Source organism: Sceloporus undulatus, chromosome 7, assembly GCF_019175285.1.
Source record: "Sceloporus undulatus isolate JIND9_A2432 ecotype Alabama chromosome 7, SceUnd_v1.1, whole genome shotgun sequence".
NCBI lineage: Eukaryota > Metazoa > Chordata > Lepidosauria > Squamata > Phrynosomatidae > Sceloporus > Sceloporus undulatus.
This window is the reverse complement of record NC_056528.1, coordinates 46,881,419-46,906,427: the sequence shown is the minus strand read 5'-3', so window position 1 is coordinate 46,906,427 and position 25,009 is coordinate 46,881,419. Positions and strand designations below refer to the sequence as shown.

Here is a 25,009-nt window from a genome sequence, read left to right as displayed (position 1 = left end):
CTTTTCTAGTCCTGCTTGAAACGTCAAAGGTTCAACCTGGGATCATATGCCTGCAAACCTTAGCCCAGGTCCTAACTATCATTCAAGGGGGAGGGCACTTCATATTTCTAGACTGGTTCTGCCTTCTTTCCTCTTCCAAACTCCCCTCAGACCAGATTTGCTCATTGTGTTGCTCTCAGTTGTGTTGGAGTATGGAATATAGTTAACTGGGAATAATGGGCATCTTACTACAACATATTCTGAAGAGACTGGATTGAGTAAGGTTGCCTTGGGAGCAATTGCTGTTAGGTTGGGGAAGCTACGGCTATCCGTTTTGTGACTACTGAGTCTCTGTCTTTGCCTCTCCCAGTAAACCCAGTCTGCCCCAGGATTTAGACCAGTGGGGTACATCATTCATCCTAAGATGTAATTAATTCAAATCCATCATCTTCTATACTGAAGCTTGGTACTTTGAATGGCTCTGGAACTCTAAGTTCATAATCCTGCCTTTGGCAGGCGTCTGTCATTTCTATTCTTTAGAGCCAATGTTCCATAAAATTAAAGTTCTCAATAAAATTTTAATACATACACTTTCACAGTATTTCCATCCCTGTTTCCCCCCCCCAACAGACTACCCCTGAGACACAAGGTTGTTGTTGTTGTTGTTGTTGTTGTTTTTATTTATGTTTTCCAAAACAGTTGTTGGCGGTTTAGAGAGATGCTGCTATCAATGCACACTCAGTGCAAGACTTAATACTTTGCCATCTGCGGGTATCAAAATGGATTATGAAAGAATAGTGACTTAACTGAGAGAAATCCTGGGTGAAAACAACAGCTTTAGGTCATTTCTCTAGGGCTGACAGCAAGTCACAGATCGCCCATAATTTTAGCCCTGGAAGATCGCAGCTTTGTCATGAACGAAAAGGAACTTGGTCTGACACTAACTGTAAATAATAGACTGTCTGGGAGTTATGAAGCATTTTCCAGGTTCGCTGGTAGGTATGATAAGTCAGACAAAGCTATTGGGTCTATGGGCAGGAAGACAAAAAGAAAGTGAGACGTGGGATCGCTTCTTCAGTATTTTGGATGATAGTCACAGATCACCAAAAGTTAGTGTCTAGATCAAGGGAAGTAATAGTGCCACTGTATTCTGCTTTGGTCAGGCCCCACCTGGAATATTGTGTCCAGTTCTGGGCACCACAATTCAAAAAGGATGTTGAGAAACTGGAGCCATGTGTCCAAAGGAGGGCAAGCAAAATGGTGAAGGGTCTGGAAACCATGAAGTCCTATGAGAAATGCTTTAGGGAGCTGGATATGTTTAGCCTGGAGAAGAGAAGGTTAAGAGGTGATATGATAGCCCTGTTTAAATACTTGAAGGCATGTCATATTGAGGAGGGAGCAAGCTTGTTTTCTGCTGCTCCAGAGAATAAGACCCGGAGCAATAGATGTAAACTACAGGAAAAGAGATTCCACCTCAACATTAGGAGGAACATCCTGACAGTAAGAGCTGTCCGACAGTGGAACAAACTCTTTCAGAGTGTAGTGGAGTCCCCTTCCTTAGAGGTCTTTAAACAGAGGCTGGATGGCCATCTGTCGGGGATGCTTTGATTTAGATTTCCTGCATGGCAGAATGGGGTTGGACTGGGTGGACCTTGCGGTCTCTTCCAACTCTATGATTCTATATGAAAGTGTTGCTACTTTATTCTTTATGTAGCTTAACATTCCCTAGAGCAATTGGCGACCATGTAGCCTTCCACATCTTAGATGTCAAATCTCATCATCCCTGACCACTGGCCATGGGACAAATGGAAGCTGGTGCTGAAAACCACCTCTGAGCTCCCAGTTCCTGCCCTGCAGTGAGGAGTTAGAGTTTAGGGAGATCCAGATTCAAATCCTCACTTAACCATGAAGTTCACTGGATGGCATTGCACTGGTTCCACTAGGGTTGGAAAAGATATTAGAAAATATTTGAAAAACATGTTTTTCAAATATTGGCAAACCCTGATGAAGAGAGTTCTGGACTGATGAGAATATTCACATTTCAGGGCTTATTCTGTGCAAAATCTGTTTCCCACAGAAAATAGCATTTTCAGTGCCGAAAACAAATAAAGTTTGCTTCCATTTTTGCAGGGGATCCGTTCCACCCCCCCACCCCCCATACACACAAAAATGGAGGCTCACACATTTTCAAGCCCCATAGGCTTAAATGGGACATGCCCCTGTGTACACGGCCCAGGCACATGCGTCATTGAAAATAGCTGAGGCCACCCCTCCACAGACATTGGTTGGGGATCTCAGATCCGCAAGTTAGGAGGAGCGGTTGTATTTCTATGTTTTAAAATCTATTTTTGGCACAGAAAGTGTTGTTTGCTATGCAGAAGATACTGTTTCCTGTGTAAAGCAAGTATGTGCATGCAGAGTCAATCCCGAATTGTGAATAGGCTTCAAAGAGTGTGTGGCTTTCAAATACTTTCTTGCAGTGGGAACAGAATAGCGACATTTAGTCATCACTTCCTTGCCTAGAGCCCCATCTACTTCGCAGGGTAATTGTGATAATAAAAATAGGATGGGGAGGACAACCATGTATGCAGCTTTGAGTCACTTGGAGGAAAGAGTCGATGTAGAAGGACTAGCACTACTAGTAGCATTAGTTGGTGGTAGGACTAGCACTACCACTAATATAAGGCGAAGTACAGTCAGTCCTCCATGTCCACTGATTTTTTTTATCCATAGATTCAGGCATCCATGACTTCAGTATATAGTTTAAAATATATAAATGATAAAGCAAGCCTTAGTTTTGTCATTTTATATAAGGGACACCATGTTACTGTGCCACTGTATTCAACCAGACTTGAGCATCCATGGATTTTAGTATCCACGAAGTGTCCTGGAACCCAATGTATAGCAATGGCATGTCATAGCCATGCCCTTTAATGCTTAGCAGAGGAGATATTTCTGAAATTTCAAATAGTATTCAGAAAAAGAAACCACCTTAGGAAATTGATCCCAACCTAATCTTAAGTAGCTTCTTTCTGAAAGTGAACTAATAGGTATTTCTTATTGGAGACAACTTTGCAGCGGCCGCTCGTTTCATGTTATCTCCCTTCATCCCATGGACTGAGGGCATCCATGGCACTGGTTTTATTGTGCCATGAGAAATAGCTGATGGAATTGAAACAGGCAGTTTTATTCCAGGTTTGTAGCCAAGGATCTCTTTATAAAATCTAGGAGGCTTTAAAGTCCATGTTCTATAGTTCATTGCACCATCTTAGCCCTGCAGGTTATGTTTTTATTCAATTGTAGAACAATGCAAACAAATGTTGGCAGCTGTTGCTTGGGTCCAGGCCTGCTTAGTTTCTGACTGTGATTCTACCTGCTCACTTTTTCCAATTCTGAGGTAGAAAAAAACAACACACATATATAAATATTGTTTTGCTCCTTTGCAATCTTCCAACTCTATGATTCTATGATTCTATGTATGTAAAGATGTATATGTAATGCTAGAGAGATGATTTGAAGAAACCTTCCTGTTGACGCCTTACATTTCTGAAGTGTGCTTCATAGTCATCTAGAGAAGGTCAGGCAAAATGGCAGCATCCAATACTTAGATTTTTGTTTCCTTCCAATATCATACATGCACCAACACTTACTTTTTTCCTATGCCTATTTTTGCAAGCCTTCCCAGTACAGTTGAGTCTTACCATCTTTTACATGGATAAAGTAAATCCTGTTTTTACAAGCCTTTCCAGTACAGTTTCAGTCTTGCTATCTCTTATACGGATAAAATAAATCCTGTATCTTAACGTTCTGCCTTATTTTGTATTTTTATCATTTTTAGTATTGCTGTAAAGTGCCTTGAATATATAACTGGTTTAGAAAAAGCAAAAATGTCCCCAAATAAATAAAAGAGGAATGCAGAACCGAAATTATGAGTAGGAATTCAGGTAGATGAGTCCATTGGTTAGCAGGGATGACTGGAATTGAATTTAATATATGGAACCAACAAACTTTGTCCTGATGCAGATGATGGAGAATGGTTTTTGACTGCAACTGCCATCATATATTTGGGTTTGAAAGTATTTCTACACTAGCTAGAAATATTAGATATGTCTGGGTGAAAGTAAACGCTAGAGGCTCAGAATACCATTGTGACAGGACTGTGATAGGACTCTGAACCTGCCACTGTTGATCTTCTGGCTACAGTTATAATCTTAGTTGTTGCCTGGATTGAAATATGTTTCAACCCAGCCCATAGAAAGCACTGGGAGATCATGCTCATGCTCCATTATGAACAATTTCTTATAGTGTAGTCCTTCAGACATAATATGAGAAGACATGACTCACTAGAAAAGACAAGAATGCTTGGTAAGGTAGAAAGAAGGCATCAGGAAAAGAGGAAGATGGATAGACTCCATCAAGGAAGCCATAGCTCTGTGTCTCCAAGACCTGTTGAGGATACCTGGAGGTCTTGCCTTCATTTGTTGTTGTTATAAACTGCTATTGAGTCCACGAGACATGGATGAGACATCTCCAAGAGACTATCCTCCACTGCTCTTCTTAGGTCCTGTAAATTCATGCCTGTGACCTCCTTAATAGAGTCCATCTACCAAGCATGTAGTCTTCCTCTCTTTCTACATCTCTCCACCTTTCCTAGCATTATTATCTTTTCCAGTGAGTCTTGCCTTCACTTGTCGTGAAGTATGACAATCTCAATATCACCTCGGCTTCCAGGGAGATTTCAAGGTTGATCTGTTCTAGGACCCATTCATAATTTGAACTCGACTCGATGGTAGTGAACAACAACAAACCATGTTATGACTCTCCAGACCATTGGCTCCTTTTGTAATTGGGTACCTATAGAAACTGCCACAGGAGTGAGCTATTAGTTTTATAGGAGTGGCCTCATCAAGGGGCTAATAATTCAAATTGTGTTGCCTTTTGTAATACACATAATAATAATAATAATAATAATAATAATAATAATTTATTTATTTATTTATTTACAAAGTACAGAACAATACGTAATGCAATACATACAACTATAAAATACTCAATAATACACATCTCTTCCAAACACAGAAATGTGTATTTCTAATTTGAGGGTGAGGATAAAAACATAGTGTGCCCATGCCCTATGTGGGTGCACTATATGTGGTTTTCAGCTTATGCTGAAGCTGCATGGAAAACGGAGAATGGCGCATGCACCCATGGCGCACGCACATGACCACGCCATGAGCACGAGCCCCATTATATCCAATGGGGCTCCAGCATACATGCTTCCTTGCCTTACGCGGGGGGGGGGGTCCAAAACAGATCCCCCATGTAAGGTAAGGGCACACTGTACATTTAAACAAATCCAAAGTACTTCAGTGCTGGTTAGCAGTGCAATCGTACATCATTAATAGCTGTGTGATGAAAATAATAAAGCTATAGCTTTCCCAGGCACAGAAATTGCAGTGCTGTCGATGGGTGCACTTGGAAATGCTAGCTGCCATGGAGCTGCTGTATTCTGCAGAAATAATGTGTAGTTTGCAAACGTTCAGAAGACACTGATAATAAAAACTGAAGGTGTCCTTAACCATGGAAAAAGAATGTGGTTTGGAGAATTTGCCATTAAGGCAAATTATTGTGTTTGATAATTACAGGGTTGTCGTGCTGATGCCGCCTCTCCATTCCCCCCCCCCCTTGTGCTAAATAATGTACAACAGTGCTCCTCTTTGCAAAATGTGTTCCTGTGTTTGGCTAAGTTATTTATGTGGGATGGGAGAAGGAGGAAGAGGAGTGTAAGTAGACTCTGCTACTCTCAGCAATAGGATGCAATAAGTTGAAGTTGCCAGCTGAATGGTGAGATTTGAGAGGATACCACTATTATCTGCATCCCTGCATGTGCGGATAGAATAATTCAGACGATAGAGACTCCCTTCTTTCTTCTACCAGAACAAATGCTATGTGGCACCAGGCTGTTAAAATGTTAACTTCCATCTTCATTTGGAATCTCGGAGCTAAACATATGGAGCTGGGAGTAAGAGCCTAATTTAGAGCCAAGCCAGGGCTGAGGAATACACAGAAGTACACCAGAGCTGGGAATATCTTGTGCCTCAGACAGGCCTTTTTATAGTCTTTCCCTGCAGGATGATATATGAAACATGTGGGCCATAAGGCTGATTTTATGGCTCATACTACTCTCATTAGCTTCTGTGCCAAAACATGGTCTTTCTGAAGTTTCCTTTTCTTTCCAAAATTTGGGCAGGTCTTCATGATGTGAAAAGGACATGCATTCATGTTGCACCATAGAGAGTCACTGCACTTGCTGTCAGATCTTAACATCAACCTTATCAGCTGCCACTGGATTTCAATTGCAGTGGTGCATCACTTTGTGATTTGCATCACAGCACATGTTATCTCAGTGGTTCTCAACCTGTGGGTCATGACCCCTTTGGGGGTCAAAATGACTCTTTCACAGGGATCGCCTAAGATCATCAGAAAACACATATTTCCAATGGTCTTAGGAACTGAGACAAAAATAATTTTATGGTTGGGGGTCACCACAACATGAGGAAATGTATTAAAGGGTCGCGGCATTAGGAAGGTTGAGAACTACTGTGTTATCTAATCCAGGGAAGTTGTCCACCATGTTCTTGAAAGACCCATGTGTCCAACCTGGGTTTGACCAGAGCTTCAATGGCAGGGAGATGTTCTAAGATCTAGATTTGACAGCCAGTCATGTGGTCAGCTGTAGATACGTAAGTGAAGGCAACTGTAATCTTGAGATTGGATATCTATTTTGGTCATATACAAATTTGTGCTTGAAATGCAGATGAATTTTCTATTATGGACAAAGATGATCATATAACAGTAATGAAACAGCAGTTTAGAATGAATAGATTCTCTTCAAGAAGCTTGCTTTCATGCATCTGATGTAATGCTAGAAAAGCAGCATCTGTCAGAGAGATACATATGATGCTCTGTCACGTACCTGTCTCCTTCATGCACATCAGCTCCTGTTTCCTTGGAACTAAGTCAAGTGTAGAGTCTCTTTAAGCCTTGCTAATCCATCAAATGAGGGAAATAGTTTTCCACTTGAAAAGAGTGGGTGCCATTTGAATGTAGCTTCATTGGTATCTCATCACTCTGGTTTTGGGTTCTGATTCTTTGATGGCATACAAGGAGTTCAGAGACATCAAAGACCCAGATGCAGGGGCATCTTTGCACCGCTATTGGAAACAGGACGCTAGCCTAGATTAACCATCAGTCAGGTCTGATATGGTTTCTTAAATTATTTTTGAACCAGAGAATGTGAGACAATCCGACAGAGATGCCATGGATGTATGAGAGGATGAACACAAAGGGATCATACTTTCTCTATAGTAACTCTGCTTAAGCAGAAATTCTCTCTTGCTTGGGATTATTTTACCTTTACCAATATTCTAATCCCAGAGTGAAAAGAGAATGTAGTAGTCTTCTTGTTCTGCAAACTCATATATGGAACATTGCCCCATTCATCCAGAGCTGACCTCCCATTTGTAAAGTGTAGCCTAAATCCACAGTCAGGAAGGTTCAAGTTGGTATTTTCTGGCAGATATGACTTGCTGGCACACCTTTCTCATCTGATACAGACGCAGATAGTTTCGCACAAAAGTCTGGAACATTCTAGAGGTCATTCAGAATATTTTTGTCCAGATTCATCTCCTCTATTACACATATCAATACTATCCATACGCTAACACAGATTCAATATCTTCGCCTCTCAGAGAGCAGTGTTTTGCAAAAAACAGTTTGCTGAATGCTCATTCTTTTCTTCTTCTTATAGTTTCCAAAAACAGGTTTTAGTTGAATAATTACATCATTTTATTGTTTGTTGTTTCCTTCTATTTTTTTTCTGTTAATGTTGTTTCTATGTCCTGCTGAATATATAGCAGCAGGTTTTCAAGGTTACCTTCTTCTGCTTTGTAGAATAGATCCCCTCATTAAGAAGAAACCATTCAGATATGGCAAGGAGGATGCTCTAGTACTGCATTTCATCAAGGCACAATTAGGAGAATACCATAGTTGACACTGAAGCCACTCCAGATCACCTTGGTACTGACCTCTGACCATTCCAGCAACTGTAGATCTCTTTGTGTTATTCATACGGTTACTTCGTCTAATATGCAAGCATCAAGTTATGACACTCGCTATCATAACAGCCTCCATGCAATTTCAGTTGCAACTTACATGGCTATTTCCCATCTATTCCACCATCTTCGCTGTGACACATTAGTCATTATATATTCCATTTTAGTGCCAACATCAGTACCAACTGCATCATCAGTACCAACCTCATTTGTGCTAACCATAAAGATAACTTCATTGGTATCAATAAGCACAGCTGCAGTACAAGCAAAAAAACAAACAAACAAGTGCCTTAAAAATAAGTACTTTGGCTTCATTGCATGGCTCTCGGGCTGTTGAAATACAGATGATATGACCATTATATCATTACCATCAGATGACATGAAGTTGTTTGCAGACCAGTTAATGGAAATTGCTACAGGACTTGAGTTAGGAATATTGACCTGGTCTTCAGATGGGCACAGACTCTTGACAGCATCTCCTGTATCTACTCTCATACTACTCTCCTTGTATATCAAGTATATCAAATGTTGACCTCTGCTCCTCCTGCATCAAGGAAAACAGACCGTGTCCACAGTATACACAACATATACTCAGCTTTTTTTGCTTTCATCATCCTTAGCCTAACACCATTATAGTAGACGTGGCTCAGGGAAGAGCTAAAATATGCTCTGCTCAGCTTCTCCTGACAAGGAGGAAAAGTTAGATGCAGTGGGGTATAGCTTCTCTTCCACAGCTGCCCTATCACTGAGAATTACAAACTGTCAGACCTGCATGGCTGCTTACCAATGGTGCCTCTGGGAGAAAATCACATGCTTTTTTAAATCATCTCCCTCTGATCAGAAACAATTAGCCTCGATGCATCAGGCTGAAGCTCATCGCTTGGCAAATCAACGAATAAACACAGCTCCTCCTTCATCTGATTGTGAAGTGAAGGCTCTGGCAGGGGTGATAGCCCTCAGGAGGCATGCATGGCTCCACTCTTCTGGCTTGTCACCGGATGTATATTTTACTGTTGAAGACTTTCCTTTTGATTAGGAGAGCTTCTTTGGTGCCAACACTGACAACAAGTTAAATCACATTGACAAGTTTCGTACCAGAGCCAAGTGATTTTGTATGTAGCTCTGCGCGAACTTGTCAAAGTGGACCCTTTCTCAATAGCCTACACAGTCCTCTGGCTCTCCATTTTACGGTTCTCTCTGTCTGCAACCTTGAGCATCAAGGCCTGTTTGGGGATCTTACATTGGGGGCATGTGCAAGTTACCAGGCTGTCCTCAAAGACTCAACAATCCCAAGTAGAGATTTTAGCAATAGCAACAGCAATAGCAAGTACATCTTTATACCACTTATCATGGCACTTAAGGACTCCCTAAGTGGTTTACAATGTGCAAGCTAATTGTGAAGTCGAAAGCTTTCACAACCAGCATCCATAGTTTTTTGTGGGTTTTTCAGGCTATGTGGCCATATTCTAGAAGAGTTTCTTCCTGACGTTTTGCCAGCATCCGTGGCTGGCATCTTCAGAGAATACATTCTCAGAAGATGCCGGCCACAGATGCTGGCAAAATGCCCCCAACAATCTGGGTACTCATTTTAGTGACCTATGGAAGGATGCAAGGCTGAGTGGACCCTGGAGCCCTACCTGGGATCGAACTCACAACCTTATTGCTGTGAATGGTTACAATATCTCCATGTAACCACTGCGCCACCAATGCTCATTCTACTGTCTTTCTCTTCTGCTACTTTTCTCAACCCCTCATCTTTTCAGCAGTAGGATTCACTGTTGTTTCCAACACTGGCAAACAATAAGCTGAGACAGTGGGTACTTGGGATTAAACACACAGTCATGCAAAAAAGTTGCATGTACTTCCACCTTTGGGGTCTTTCATCACACCAAGACAAAATATTTCTCATTAAACTCTTGACAGCAGCCCCTCCTGTATCTACTGCCAACACAAACTAAGACCGTTCTTTTCCAGATATTTCCCTGTATCCGAAAAATTTGGGTTATTGCAGCCCATACTCAATCATTGAGATTTCAACCTTTTGTATGGGTTTCATTCAAACCATCACCTTAAAGCAATTGGTTTACCACAATCAACCTTCATGGGGCTTATTTTTGTACCGCTGTCAGACCCTTTTATCATAGGTTCCTGAGATTTGCAACAGAAGGCAAATTGTTCCAATTCAAAATTTCTCCATTTGGCATAATAATAATAATAATAATAATAATAATAATAATAATAATTTTTATTTATATCCCACCTTTCCCAAAAGGATTGAAGCGGACTGCAACGCACAAACATACCATAAAATACAAAATAGATACATACTTAAAATTTACATAATCCCCTTATTCCCCTGTTTAGAACTGAAAAACACAATTATAAAATGCAGTTTTTGGCATCGCCACAACTCCAAGTTCACTTAGTAAATGCATGGCTATAATAGCTGCATACTGGTTTTCACACTTTGTCCCTACATTGGTGAGTGTTTCATAGTGTGTGCATACCAACTTTCTATGTGCAAAAAACATCCATTTCACACGTTTGCTATTTCATTTCTGGGTCTCTTTGTCAACACAAACAAATCTCATTCTAGCCCAGTATGAACCATTGCAGTTCTCACCTTGGTTCTGTAGATCGAAAGGGAGTTCTACTGCAGAGCTTTGTCAATAACAAGCATTACATTGCAGGAAAGCGAAAGTCAAGCCTGGAGCCAAGACAGACTGCCACTGAACTGAAAAGCAAAGAACAATAAACTTTGGGTTTTGGCAGCCTTGCCATATGCTACTTTTATATATATATATATATCCTTCAAAATACAGTACTTCATATTTCTAATTCATTTTGTGTGAGCTGTTTTCATTCTGTAGTGTTTGCTTTCCAGATGCAATGGGGACGACGAACAATATTTTAACTTTCCTAGCAGCTAAAATTAAACACACTCTTGTTTCATTTTTTAAGAATGATGATCCCTCTCGCATTCTGTCAAAATGAAAAATCTACATATATGGGCATATAATTTTTTTCTTCCTTTATGAATTCATATATCCTCCAGGAATAGTGTGCGATGGAAGCATATCCCGTCCCTGAATGTTAGGCTTTGCCATTGCCTAACTGCTGCAGTCAAAAGGCACTTAAGAATCCATGCAACATCTTGCCATTTTATCTGTACATCTGTTCCCCTTATTATGTATTCATTAATCCACCTCCTGGCAGGAATTAAATTATTCTTTAAGGAAGAATGGGCGAATTTAAGTCTTTTGACTTAGCAGAAGTTGAAAATGTCTGCTAGATTATTGCAACCATATTGCGTTTGAGTTGACGCTGGGCAATCTCATACTATCCGACATCTCAGAGATGAAAACCAGGACATATATGGCCAAGCAACATGAGAATATGATCAAGATGGCAAAGGTTATTCAGGATAAGCACTTACTTGCCCACTTTCCAATCAACCTTTCTCTCTTCTTTCCTCTCTTTGCCTTCTCGCAGCAAATGAAGGCGGCATCCTTTCCCATTGGAAGTGCCTGGCGTTGTGGCCCCTTAGCAGCTGCTTTAATTTGAAATAAATGAATAAAATAAAAAAATAAAACTGCAATTCAATATGCTTTAATTGAATTGTACTTCTTTTCCAGTAGTGAACTTAGTATAGATGTCTTGGAGATAGTAGAACTTGCTTTTAAAAGCAATATGTAAAAATTAAGGGGGAGTTTGAGATCCTGTCTTGTTCTTTTTCTCAGCTTCTTCATTCCAACTTCTTTCCCTTGATTATATTATTAAGTCACGATTTTTGTAGGAATATATGGGAATATGGGGGAAAAGACCATTCCTTTAATTATATCTCTTCCATTAAAGGTCAAGACTATATTCTGTAAGAGCTTGTTGTGTGCCTTCAAGTCATTTCTGACCTATGGCGACCCTAAGGGCGAACCTATAATGGGATTTTCTTGGCAAATGCCATTGCCATTCTCTAAGGCTGAGAGAGTGTCACCCAGTGGGTTCCCATGCTAATAATTCACACTGTGAGTACAACCACAGTATTATTACTAATACTACAAACACCTATTTCCAATATATTAAGCAGTTATATATGGTTACTTGGAGCTGGCTATTTGCAATGAATCCTTTTTTCCTAGCAATAAACGTCTGACAGATTAGTGGATTGTACCATTCAGATCAAGGCGGTTGTTGTTGTCGTTGCTGTTTAAAAGGTAGCTATATCTCAAGTATTGGAATTAACTTTGAAAAACGTGAAAGCTAACTATTCCTTTTAATGCTGTAAATGTAATGGTGCATGTTTATTTCTGGGGCCTAGGTACTACGATTCTAACTACAGTAGCTACTTTTTCAAAGGAGCTTTTGGGCCCTGGCAACAATTTATATAATGCATTGATTACCTACCGTTCGCCTAATCCCTGGTTTAAAGAGCTGTCAAGTTTGTTTGTTGGGGCTTTTCCCACACCACTGTATTAAGTATTGTATAATCCCATGTGGGCCGAACGTAGGTTGGACTCTGCTGATGGATTGTTGAGTGGTTTTTAGCAGATCAGCAAAGGATTCAGGCTCCCAATGGTTTAACAACAGTGACACAATAAGATTTATTCTCTTCATAAATTAGGCCTCTGAAGCCAAAATAGATTGGGGGAAATCAGTAGATGTCCATATGAGCTAAATTATAGCACTGAAGTCATGAGCAAACATTCGTAGGCATCAATTCTATTTCCGCCTTTCCAGACACTGAATGTAGAGAGCTCTTGTAGCACCTTTGAGACTAACTGAAATGAAGAAGTTGGCAGCATGAGCTTTTGTAGGCTTCAGTCTACTTCCTCAGATGAAGTCTATGAACTCTCATGCTGCCAGTGTCTTTCTCTCAGTTAGTCTCAAAGGTGCTACAGGATCTCTCTACGTACTGATTCTACAGATTAGCTTGACTATATCTTTGGATTTTCCAAACACTGTTTTGCACCTGACCTTGTTTGGCTGACCTCTGTGTTTCTGCAAAGTCCATCTTGATGCAACCTGCACAATAACAATTTCTTACTGCAGAAGCTTGCATTTGGAATACATACAGCTGGAACTGTTAAATTTGTCCAGAGTTGATAATGTAAGTCAGTGGTTCCCAGCCTTTGGTCTTCCATTTGTTTTGGTCTTTGGATCCCAGAAGCCAACTTTTCCAACAATCAGGAATTACGGGAGCCAAAATCTAAAACATCGGGAGTACCAAAAGTCAGGAACCACTGGTCTAAATGTTTGAGCTGCACCACCCAAAGCGCAACTAGCATAACATTACCAATGTTTATGCAAAGGGGCCTTCTGAGAATCTACAGAAATTCATGGAATCTTCTAGATCATGAATGTTCTGGGATGAGATAACGTTCTTGGTTTCAATGTGAAGTCGAGGCTTTCATGGCTGGCATCCATAGCTTTTTGTGGTTTTTTCGGGCTATGTGGCCATGTTCAAGCAGAGTTTCTTCCTGACATTTCACCTGCGTCTGTGGCTGGCATCTTCAGAGATTGCTGACCTGGAAGTGTGTGTGTGTGTGTGTGTGTGTGTGTGTGTACTATGTGGTCCTGGATGAGGAGGAGTGATTCCCATGTTAATCTGTGTATTGTTCTGTTGCATATATATACTGACTCTCTTCCAGGTCAGCATTCTCTGAAGATGCCTAAGCCACAGATGCTGGTGGAACGTCAGGCATAAACTCTTCTAGAACATGGCCACATGGCCCCAAAAACCCACAAAAAACTATTCTTGGTTTCCTCTCTCATTCCTCCCTTTAAAAGTGCACATTTGATTTTGTGTATGCATCATGTAAGAATGAAAGGGTACATAAGAAAGAAGCAAACAGCTGGTGCATTTTGCTTTGATGTCCCATACTGTTCAAGATTAGAATCCAATCGTTCCATCAATATATCTTCAGACATGATACTAATGTCTGTTTGTAAAGTGCTGCTGGTTCGTGTGCTATGGATTTCTTCAGAGGCACTGTGTTTCTTCGGTAGAAGGCATGTTCCGGTCAATTACTGCAGAAGCTTGCATTTCGAAAACATATAGCTGTTCAAATATACAGAACTGTTCAAATATACAGATATTTTTCTCAAGAAATGAGCTTGATCTATTGTTTAATAACACTCTGTTGACAGCAGTGTGCTCCTGGTTTCTGTTCATTGCCAGGGGCATGTGGATTTGTCCCTTCAGTTCTTAACATCATGTCCTATTCGATTACAGCTTCAATCAGCTCTGTCTATCAGAACCAATGGTGAAAGATGATGGAATTTGCAATCCAACATTCGGAGGGTTGCCACATCATCACCATGCCTAGCTTTCAGGATGCTTATTTCTCAACATGGAACTTCATTTATGGTGGAAGGACCCGCAGAGAAGGCAATTCTTTGAAAGCCACAGTTTACTTTCCCTAATTTGGGCCAAAACCTATGGCCTTGATAGGCAACGTTTCCCCAAAAAATGGTTCGAGAGGACTGAGGGCCTCATTTTGTGACTCAGGGCCCAAACAGACAGGCCAAAATAAAGCTGCTTTGGGTCACTTTGGAGGTATGCTGTTTAAATGATGCATGTGTCCGAAGAGGCCAGAAGCCACACCAAAGCCACGTCCCAGTCCTAAGACTAGAGTGCAGCTTTGGCGCAGCTCCTGGCATCTTAAGATGCGTGTGGCATTTAAACAGCATACCTCCAAAGTGACCCAGATCACAGAAGTCAGGGTTTGCATTGGTTTGCATACCTCCAAAGTGACCCGAAGCAGTGTTATTTTGGTCTGTCTGTTTGGGCCCTGAGTCACAAAATGTAAAGGGGTTGAGCTGACTTTGCCCTTCTTCCCTTTCTAATGTGAGGCCCATTCAGCTCTTAAGGTTCTTATTCCATTGGTTTATTTGTTCAGATTTTGGGAATGGACCAAATGGAGAATATTTCTCTGATCTTCAGTGACTGTGAGGAAATTTACAACAATAAATTTGGGAGAGGGTTATCTTAATAGACATAAGTCAATAGAGAGTGATGTCAATCCCCCGCACCTTAAAAATGTTGTCTCTGTTTCAAACAATGATGTAGCTGGAATCAACAGCATCAGTATGATGGCATTCCTCATTGAGACCAGCCCAGTGGGAATAATGCACATATCATTCATAACACTTGGGGCTGAAAATATAGAGGGGAAAATGCATTCTCTCACTTCTCAAGGAGCATGCCAATAAAGGAGATGCATATATTTCTTCTAGGTACAGATTTGAAGCACATACGTCTAACAAAATCCAAGTTTTTCTTCATCTACCAAGAGATAGCCTTGTCTCTGAACCTTTCCTTGTTATCTCATGTGCAACCACTTCCCTTTAGGTTCAGGTTTCATGTTAATGGTCCTAAAGAGCTTTAGGCTGTACATGGTTTGACCTGTGATTAACAATGGTGTACCTGTAACTATTTATAAGAAGGATAGCATGCATTTGTTATAGTTCTATTCCTTCTGGGTCACCATCCATCTAACTTCTGAAGCTAGGTGGATCCAATAATGTGGCTTCAGAATCTGATCCGAAACAGGCAGAGTTTGCATTGGTTCTATGTAGATGCCATTCAACCTTGGTTTATTTTTCTGATTTCTTAGCTGATGTTAGGAAAGTGTCCCCCAGTTTGGAAGTAACATAAGATTATGCCTTAAGAGGAGCAAGTATTTCCATGCTAAAAAGTGGACTTATGATGGGAAGAAAGCAGAGAGATGAGTGTAGACAGAGTGACCCCCAGCATTTGTTCTCAGTTTCATGAATGATGGGCTATTATATATTCTGGTAAAACCATTATGTTAATCTATACTTGCTATAATTTAAAGGAGCAGAGGGAATACTTTCCTATAACTGTACTATTTATTTAATTTCTTGTAACAATTAAGGGGCTAAAACATTTCCGCACAAGGGATTGTTCTGCGAACATTTATGTTTCCCCAGACTAAATACACTTGCTGTTGGAAGAATGCTGAAGCCAGCTCCAAGCCTCAAACGAAGAGGGTCGCAAATGATCATTTTGTCTCTTTCAGGACCACTTCTGTAAGGCGTCTCAACTCACGGTGTTCATGACTCTGGGCCTCCTCAGTCAGAGATGGAGCAGATGGACTGCAAACCCTACCAGCCGCTGTCTAAAGCCAAGCATGAAATGGACCTAGCTTATACAAGCTCTTCCGATGAGAGCGAAGATGGGAGGAAGGCAAGACAATCGTATGAGTCCAGAGAAACCCTTAATGAATACGGCCAAGAACTCAGACTGAATTACAACAGCCACAACCGAAAAAGGAAAGCTGTTGAGGAACCCACTCAAGGTACGCCTGTTTATTCATTGTGACAAATACTGAAATGATTACAGTGTTAGATATAATTCTGCGGTGACCGCCCACATACATTATTTACTTCTCCCACATCACATTGAGCAGATGAAAGTAATTTTCCCGCACGGACTTTCATTTCGTCTTTTCTATTGCATAGGTTTATTTGTGGATTAATGTGGATTCTTGTAGTTATCGTTACAGAAGCTGTCAGCAAACCATGACTTACACTGGTTCAGGGGTATTGCTATGGCTTGGGAGGGAAATGAAGGCATTGTCCTTCCAAATAAGAATTGTACCCTCTCCAATGAATTTTTCCTGATTCCCCACATTTTTAGCATTTCAGTCACTTACAACTTCAGTCGAGCATTTATACATACCATTTAGGGATCCAAAGAAAAAGTGCAAATGAAGGTACCATGGGGATGGGACCAAACAGAAGAGTCCTAGTTTTGGAGGCAAAGTGAAAGGGAATCCCCCCTTTATTAATTCCAGGGGTGGATCTACACTGTTGAAATAATGTAGTTTGGCACCACTTTTAAGTGCTGTAGCTCCATCATATGGAACCCTGAATTTGTAGTTTTACAAGGTCTTTGGCCTTCTTTGTCAAAGTGTGCTGATGTGCTACAGATCCCAGGTTTCTGCAGGATGGAGACTTGGCAGTTAAAGCAATGTCAAACTACATTTATTCCTACAGTGAAGATGCGCCCTAAGAAAAATATGAAGACAGTTAGCTCTAATGTCAGTGGGGTGATAAACCCATGCAAGACTTTAGCCTGAACTTTAAAAAAGATATCCAAGGGCCCAAACAGACAGGCCAAAATAAAGCTGCTTCAGGTCACTTTGGAGGTATGCTGTTTAAATGATGTATGCATCCTAAGAGGCCAGAAGCCATACTCCAGTCCTAAGGATTGGAGTGCAGCTTTGGCACAGCTTCTGGCCTCTTAAGATGTGTGTGTCATTTAAACAGCATACCTCCAAAGTGACCTGAAGCAGCTTTATTTTGGCCTGTCTGTTTGGGCCCCAATATGCTGAAACTGTTTTGGAGAGCACTGTGGAGAGCTCCTTACATCTTGGAATAAAACCCAGAGTGGATGGATCCCTGAATAACATTGGAACCACCAGCTGCCATTGCTCCATTTATACAGAAATGCAAATGGTTTGAAAGCGGCAAGTGCTGAAGAAATGCATCCTCCTCCTGCTGTTCTGCAGACCATCTTTTCCCCTCTCTGCTGAACAAAAGTATGTGTTTGTCAACACACAACCTGTTATGAGCATCTTAGTTTTAAAGTGGGTTATGTATAAAGTCTGCAACTCTGCAAGCATTTCCCATTGGCGTGTGTTAAAACAGATTGCTTAAGAATGTTTACATCTGTTCCTTATGCCCTGAAATAGATTTAAATTTTAAAAAACCTGTTAAAATGTGTTGTTGTTTTTAATAATGAGGATTGTTTTTATTCTCTTTTTTGTCTGGCTGATTTCTACCATATTTTCTTGTTGGAAGCTTCTGAATACAGAACTGATAAAGTGACGGAGACCAGTGTTTAAGTTTACATTTCACGCAGGTGTATCGTAGAGCATCAAACACTCTTGTTTCTTCTGGATTGTTCAATTCAAAAGATAGATTGCAGCTTTGAGAAAGTTGCATTAGAAAGCCATTGCTGTTGAACAAGCCAAGGCTCTCTATGTATGTGTCTCTCTGTGTCTGATGCACAGTATCAAAACCAAAGATTGCACACATTTATATGGGAATATGTTGCAAGTTCAGAATGTACTGTGAGCCATTTAGCTCAAATTTATTTATTTATGTGTCTATTGAATGATATACAAATTGCTCACATCTAAAGATTTCAAAGCAGTGTTCATTACTCACAGTGCACGCAATGTAGAAACAATAAATAAAATCAATACGCAATATCATGGATAAAATAAGAGTATCCCCTGGGCCTTCTCCTTTTCCAGACAATTGCAAGCTGCCTGTTTATCCACCATTCACTCTGGCTCAGCTAGGGATGGTGATGTGAAAGAGGAGCAATAGATACTCATTGACTCTTTGCCTAGCAAATGGTTGCATTGAAGGGGATTGGCTTTCAGGAATGCTGGTAAGAACATAGATTCACTGGGATGGGATGCATTGCAGGTGTCTTGCTCTTCAAACCATGGATCCAGATATACAATATGGACAGAAAGCTTTGTGGGGCTCTTCTTCTGGCTCCATGTTTGATTTATTTGTTCTAAAATAGTGTGTGTGTATGCATTGTAAGAAATCTCTATCTGCTTATGTACTCTAAAGATACTAGACCCACATGATTGTGGAAGCTAAACAGGGTGAAGCCGGATTAGTGTTTGAATGGGGGACTTGCTTGAGCGTGAAGGAGAATAATAATAATAATAATAATAATAATAATAATAATAATAATAATTTATATTTTTGGGATTACAATGGAGATAAAAACACAAGAAAGCATAAAAACGTAACTAAAAATATATTAACCCCTAACCCTCCCACCAAGAAGAAAGCAACATAGTTGACCTCAAAGACAGTCTAAGTCTATGCTGCTAGATTTCTGCTAGGTAAGTTGCACAAGCCCAACATATCAGCGCATTAATGTTTCCTTTTCTCTCTTATGCACTCTCTCATGCACTCTTACGCACAGATTTTATCAGGGTTTCGCTTTCATAAACTGTCTCTGGCTATAAATATAAACAAGATATCTATAAACTCAAGAAGGTTGAACAAAGAGAACTGAAAGAAGGCCAAAGATAACAATCAATCTGCTATTATTATTATTATTAAAAAGCCATACTAGGTCCTTTTGCGTATGGCCCTGTTATGGCATTACAGTGGGACCTTGTCATCCACTGAGGTTTGGTTCCAGGACTCACTTTGGATATCAAAATCCATGGATGCTGAAATCTCATAATAATAACAACAACAACAACAACAACAACAACAACAATAAATGTTTCTGATGTGCAGACATTGCTTCTTTCCAGCTTCAGATTTGTTGCTTTCCAGAAGAGGACAGGTATGTCCTTCTTCTCATGTTGGTTGAAACTGGTTATGCAAGGCCTGAATGGGGCTAATATACTAACTAAGCAGCACATGAAAGGGGGAAAATGTAATGAAAATGATTTCAGCTTAGATGTTGTGCCATTGTCAGCAGGTGAGCAAAACATGTCAAATGAATCATGCAGCAGCAGTTCTTTGCCATTAAAAGAGAGTCGGGGAATATTGCCATTAGCGCCACTGTAATCAGAAGGTTCAGAAAAACAGCAATGTTGCGCTGTCAGATAGTTGTTATATTTTATTCATAGGCCCAGTCTTGCTTCTTAGAAAAAGTAACAGATAATTCATGCGACGTCGAAGGCTTTCATGGCCTGCATCCATCGTTTTTTGTGGGTTTTGAGGGCTCTGTGGCCATGTTCTAGAAGAGTTTATTCCTGATGTTTTGCCATCATCTGTGGCTGGCATCTTCAAGATGCCTCTGAAGCTGAGCCAGGATTCAAAGCTTGGCCTCCAGAGTCAACATCCAACCCTGAAACCACTACACCCTGCTGCCTCTACTGGGCTACATAAACCAGATACCTGGTTCAGTCAAGGCAGCTTCCTATTGAATGAGATCATGGTGCACATGTATGTCTTATATTGTTCATTTTGGTGCTCCAGGATGAAATACTATTGCCATGTTGTTTGATTCACCCTATTGATTCTGTGTGTTAGACCATAAGTTGAATAGATACCATCAGAAATTTAGTCTCTCCGGTGCACCTTGGATCTATAGATCGTATGGAGGGGACATCAAGTGATTCTACTGAAGCCTGTTCTGCTTTACTGTTATGCTGAAAATAAAATGTTTCACGATGTGAAACTAAAGTAAAGGCATCTGGCAAAGCAAAGTTTACCTGGACACAGAGTTCAAAGAAAGCAATTGCCTTTTTTCCTTTTCTTTTTCGTGAGTACGTGTGTCCCTTTGCTTCGCTGACTGTATCCTTGGGTTTGTTTTTGGGACAGCGTGCAGACTATGGTTTGAGCTTTTTGTCCCTTATTTTCCCATTACTTCTGAATACACGCCAATAATTTGTAATCTACCCTTTGCCGCCAGTGAAAGCTCTAAAGTTCTGCAGGATGTGCTAGATAAAATCTGCCATGACATTATGCTGGGAAGAAAATCGTTTCATTGAATTGCATGAAAATGATAGCTAAAGCTTCGGGGTGTATTTTAAGGGCCTGGGAAATCCGCCGCTTGGAAGTCAAATGAGCAAAAGGGAAAAGATGCCTTTGCAGATGGGCCAGACCAGGGTCCGAATCCCCGCTCAGGCATGGAATCCATTGGGGAAAGTCACACTCTTTCAGCCTTAAAATAAAATGCAAATCTCTTTGGGGGGGGGAATCTTGCTAGGAAAACCCTATGATTGGGTTGCCATAAGACAGAGTCACCTTCAAGGCACAACAACCAGAGGAATTCAAGCACCCAATCAGAAAAACAAAGGTCATGGCACACAAGATATATGGTTGAAAGACATTATTTTTCATGTGGAAGCTCTCTTTAAACCATCATTTTCCATCCAGGGAGAATGATGATGGCAAAAGGATGATGTTTCGCGTTACCCTTAGGGTAACGCGAAACATCATCCTTTTGGCCAAACAAAAGTATTGTTGCTTTGAGGTATACTTCGGTTCAGGAAACACAGTCAGCCCTCTATATCCATGGATTCTTTATCCATGGATTCGAACTTCCACGGCATTAAAATATTCAGAAAAAAATATATACATTCTAAAAAACAATCCTTGGTTTTGCCATTTTATATAAGGGACACCATTTTATTATTTTACTGTATTGAATGGGACTTGACCATCCATGGATTTGGGTATTAATGTGGGGGTCCTTGAACCTAACTTCAGTGGATACCAATGAACCACTGTAGATGTATTCCTGAGCAATACTTATCAGAGAGCAATACTTAACAGAGACAGATACCAGAGACAAAAATAAGACGCGGAGGGAATGGTTAGCTTACCATACCATAAAAAGAAGAGCAGTTCAAAACTTCTTCCAAACATGTTTAAAACATAATAGAGGAAAATACATCCTAATAAACTTGACTTGTCCTGTATGTGAAAGAAATGAAGGCTAAAGGAGATGACAAGTTTAGAATAGCTTAGTTTCAAGATCATAATGTAGAACCTAAAGAAAGAAAACAGAGATAATATGTTGATTTTTCCCCCAGTGGAACTTTAATTTGATTTATCTCTGGACTGAGATATTGATCTAGCATTAATGAATGAATTAGTGGTTGAACAATATGGGGCAGGGTATGGGAGGTAATAAATTTTGATTCTGTTATCAATTAATTATACTCTTGTAGTATGCTATCCTGATGCAATTAATTTTATAATCATTCTTTTTGTATTGGCATTAATGAATTCCATAATCTTTCTCTCTGTATTACCATTAATGAATGAGTGAATTATTGAGTTACTGGGCTTATTAATTGACATCTTATAACAAAACAAAATTAATGTGAAGTCTAATGAATTACTAAGTTGGAACATTGCGCGTGAAAACAACGTCAGTTGTGTATTTCTCCAATCAAGCTAATGAATTGGAACGTTTGGGTGAGTAAATGGCATTAAAGGGGGGAGGCTTCTTGTTCTGCAAGGCAGAAAGAGTGAGACAGAATGAGATTCTGTGGGTCCCATATTGGATATACATTAAACAAATAAATCATAATGGTGTCCAAACATAGCTACGTACTAAAATAAGGGTGGAAAGGCTTTCTATACCTTGCCTAACTCATAAATCAAAATGGAGACAGTAGACAAGAAATGAGAAGTAAACTAAAACTTGGAAAGGCAGCCTTGGTAAAGTGATGGCAGTAGAAAAAAGAGGAAGACTGCATTTTAGGTGGGTGCACTCAAATCATGGAAGATAAGTTGCAAGTAGAGGTATTTTAGCAGGTTTGTTAATAACAAGGCAACTTCTCATCCAAAGGGTTGCCATAAATCCGTGGTTCCCAAACATGGGTCTTCCAGATGTTTTGGACTTCAGTTCCCATGCTGACTATTGGCCATGCTGGCTGAGACTTCTAGAAGTCCAAAACGCCTAGAGGATCAAAGTTTCGGGATCAGAGCCATAAACTGAAGTCAACTTGATGGTAGTTAAAAAGAGCAGAAGGGAAATGATTATGCTTCATTAGGTTCCAGGATGATCAGTCTGTCCGTATGTTTAATTTATATCTTGGGTTGTTCCCAATAGGAGAACCATATTGGGTCTAACCCAACAGGTAGCCTGTTAACATGATGGAGCGTGATGAATCTGTCTTCTATTTCATGCTTGAGGGGTGCTATGTAAACACATTTCCCTGAATCTGTAGATTTAATGGGTGCCCAGACTTCATAAGCTTGGTTGGGACAAATGAAAACCATCTTTGGAGCAGTATTAATAGTGACTTGTAATTCCTATATCAATTGTGTGATGATCATTCCACTCTATGTTTTAATATGAAGTCTTCAGAACTGTCCAAGAATTTATTTTAGTGATGTAACCCAAAGAAGATAGTCCTACTGAAATGGCTCAATGCTATGAAATGAAGTGGCCATGGTTCAATCCTATGGAATTATGGGGTTTGTTGTGGCCCCAGAGCTCCCACACAGAGAAGCCTGAATGTCTCACAAAACTACAGTTCCCAGAATTCCATAACACTGAGCCATGACAGTTAAAGTGATGTCAGGTTGGATTATTGATGCAATCCATGAATTGAAAGGCTAGGTTATTCAGAATGGAAAAGGGAGACAGGGTTGTTTCTCCCTGTCATCTCAACTTTGGGCTGCGTCCACACTGCAGAAATAATCCAGTTTGACACCACTTGAACTGTCACGGTGCAACGCTATAGAAATCTGGGGAACTCTAGTTTGTTTGTTTGTGGCACCAGAGCTCTCTCACAAAACTATAATTTCCAGATCTAGGTAGAGAAGAAATTCTGGAGTACTATGAGGCTGCTTTTCATTTATGAACTACCACTTTGTGTCAGGAAAAATTTGCCAGCATCTCGAGTTCTCATTCTCTCTCTGTTTGTGTTAAACACATAAATGCATCTAGATAGCCATACATCAGGAGTGGGCAAGACATAATGTTTGGACAACATGTTATTTCACCATACTTGCTCCATCTCCCGCTTCTTGATGCAAATACTGCAAAAATTGTATCCCAGTGGATTTGCAAATAATATATACATTCTGGTAATCTTTTAAGACACTCTGTTCCATTTTCCTGCATGGCTCAATGGTATGGAAGGTCACTCTGGTATCCCTTACACCAGAGAAAATATGGTTGCCATTTCCTTTAGTAGCCCGTGGCATCTTACAGTGGCACCTGGAAGTATTAGAAGAGCTTGTACTGCGCCCACTTGGATGGGGTTTTCAACATAACCACCTTGTCCCAGAGAGTTGTCGATCCTGGATGCAAATGATGGCAACAGAAGCCATAACTGGGCATGATCCCTCTCTGAACCTTTCAACATTGAGAGTAACCTCTGAACAGTGTTTTCCTGTTTGTGAGAACTAGGCCTAAACGAAACACTTGTTGAGCGGTTCCTTGCAATCTTCTGAGCTGCTGTTGATATAGCTTTGGTGTTTACCTGAGGGAATTATAAAGCCAATAGTATGTCAGTCCAGCAAGGAAAAGGAAAACAATACACAAAAACATGAATTCCCCACAGCCCAAAGCCGTATGATTATTGGCAGCCCGGGTGTATTGTAATCCATGGTCTTGGCAAATATAGAAAATTAGCTTTTGGCAAGTCTGGCCTTTCTGATGGTTTATTGGCAGTAGGAATTGGATTGACCTGGCAGACCTGCAGAAGGCAACCATATCATTACAAGGTTTCATCAGCCTTTTCTGTTGCATTATTTCCCTTGCCTTTTACAGAGTCTGAAAGGCAAAATAAACTTTGCATTAATTCTCTCTCTCTATTTGCCAGACCACCGACATAGTAAGAAAATAATGATTGGCTTGTAATTAGTTCCTTTTTCCAATAATGATTGTGTAACTAAATGGCTGCGGAGGAATTTCACGTTCTGATACTGACTCTGTGACTTGTCCTGCTGCATTCTGGGTTTTCTTTTCAAATAACTAAAACCGTCTTTTGAGATAGTTCTGAAATAATGGAAAGCCAGAATAACTTGTAGGCATTGTAATTATAATGGTAATGATTGATTGATTGATTGAAATTTTATTTATATACCGCCGTTCCTATGATCACGGCGGTTTACAAAACAAAATGAAAAACAGAGTCCTCTGGGCTGCTCCTGCCCAGGCGAGCCGGCTTTATGGAGGCCGCTCTCACCGGCCCCTCCCCCTGGAAAAACGCCACTCCGGCGGCAAGGAAGAGTCTCTCTGGGCCGCTCCTGCCCAGGTGGAAAGCGGGCGGGCGGGCAGTTAGGGAGGGAGGGGCCTCTTTCTTCAGGCCAGCCCCTGATGGTACTGGGCCAGCCTTCTCTCTCCCTCAGAGGCCGAACGATGACAGTTGGGGAGGGAGGAGCCTCTTTCTTCAGGCTGGCCCCTGATGGTACTGGGCCAGCCTTCTCTCTCC

General features: G+C 40.6%; 1 protein-coding gene across 1 annotated transcript in view; it reads left to right on the top strand.

Annotated features, from left to right (window-relative positions):
* Nucleotides 1–25,009, top strand: part of TENM1 (teneurin transmembrane protein 1) — a 292,675-nt gene that overhangs the window by 70,199 nt on the left and 197,467 nt on the right. Inside the window, 1 exon segment of the mRNA XM_042479300.1 lies at nucleotides 16,133–16,411. Within this exon segment, the coding sequence (XP_042335234.1) occupies nucleotides 16,195–16,411 (217 nt within the window). The 5' untranslated portion in view covers nucleotides 16,133–16,194.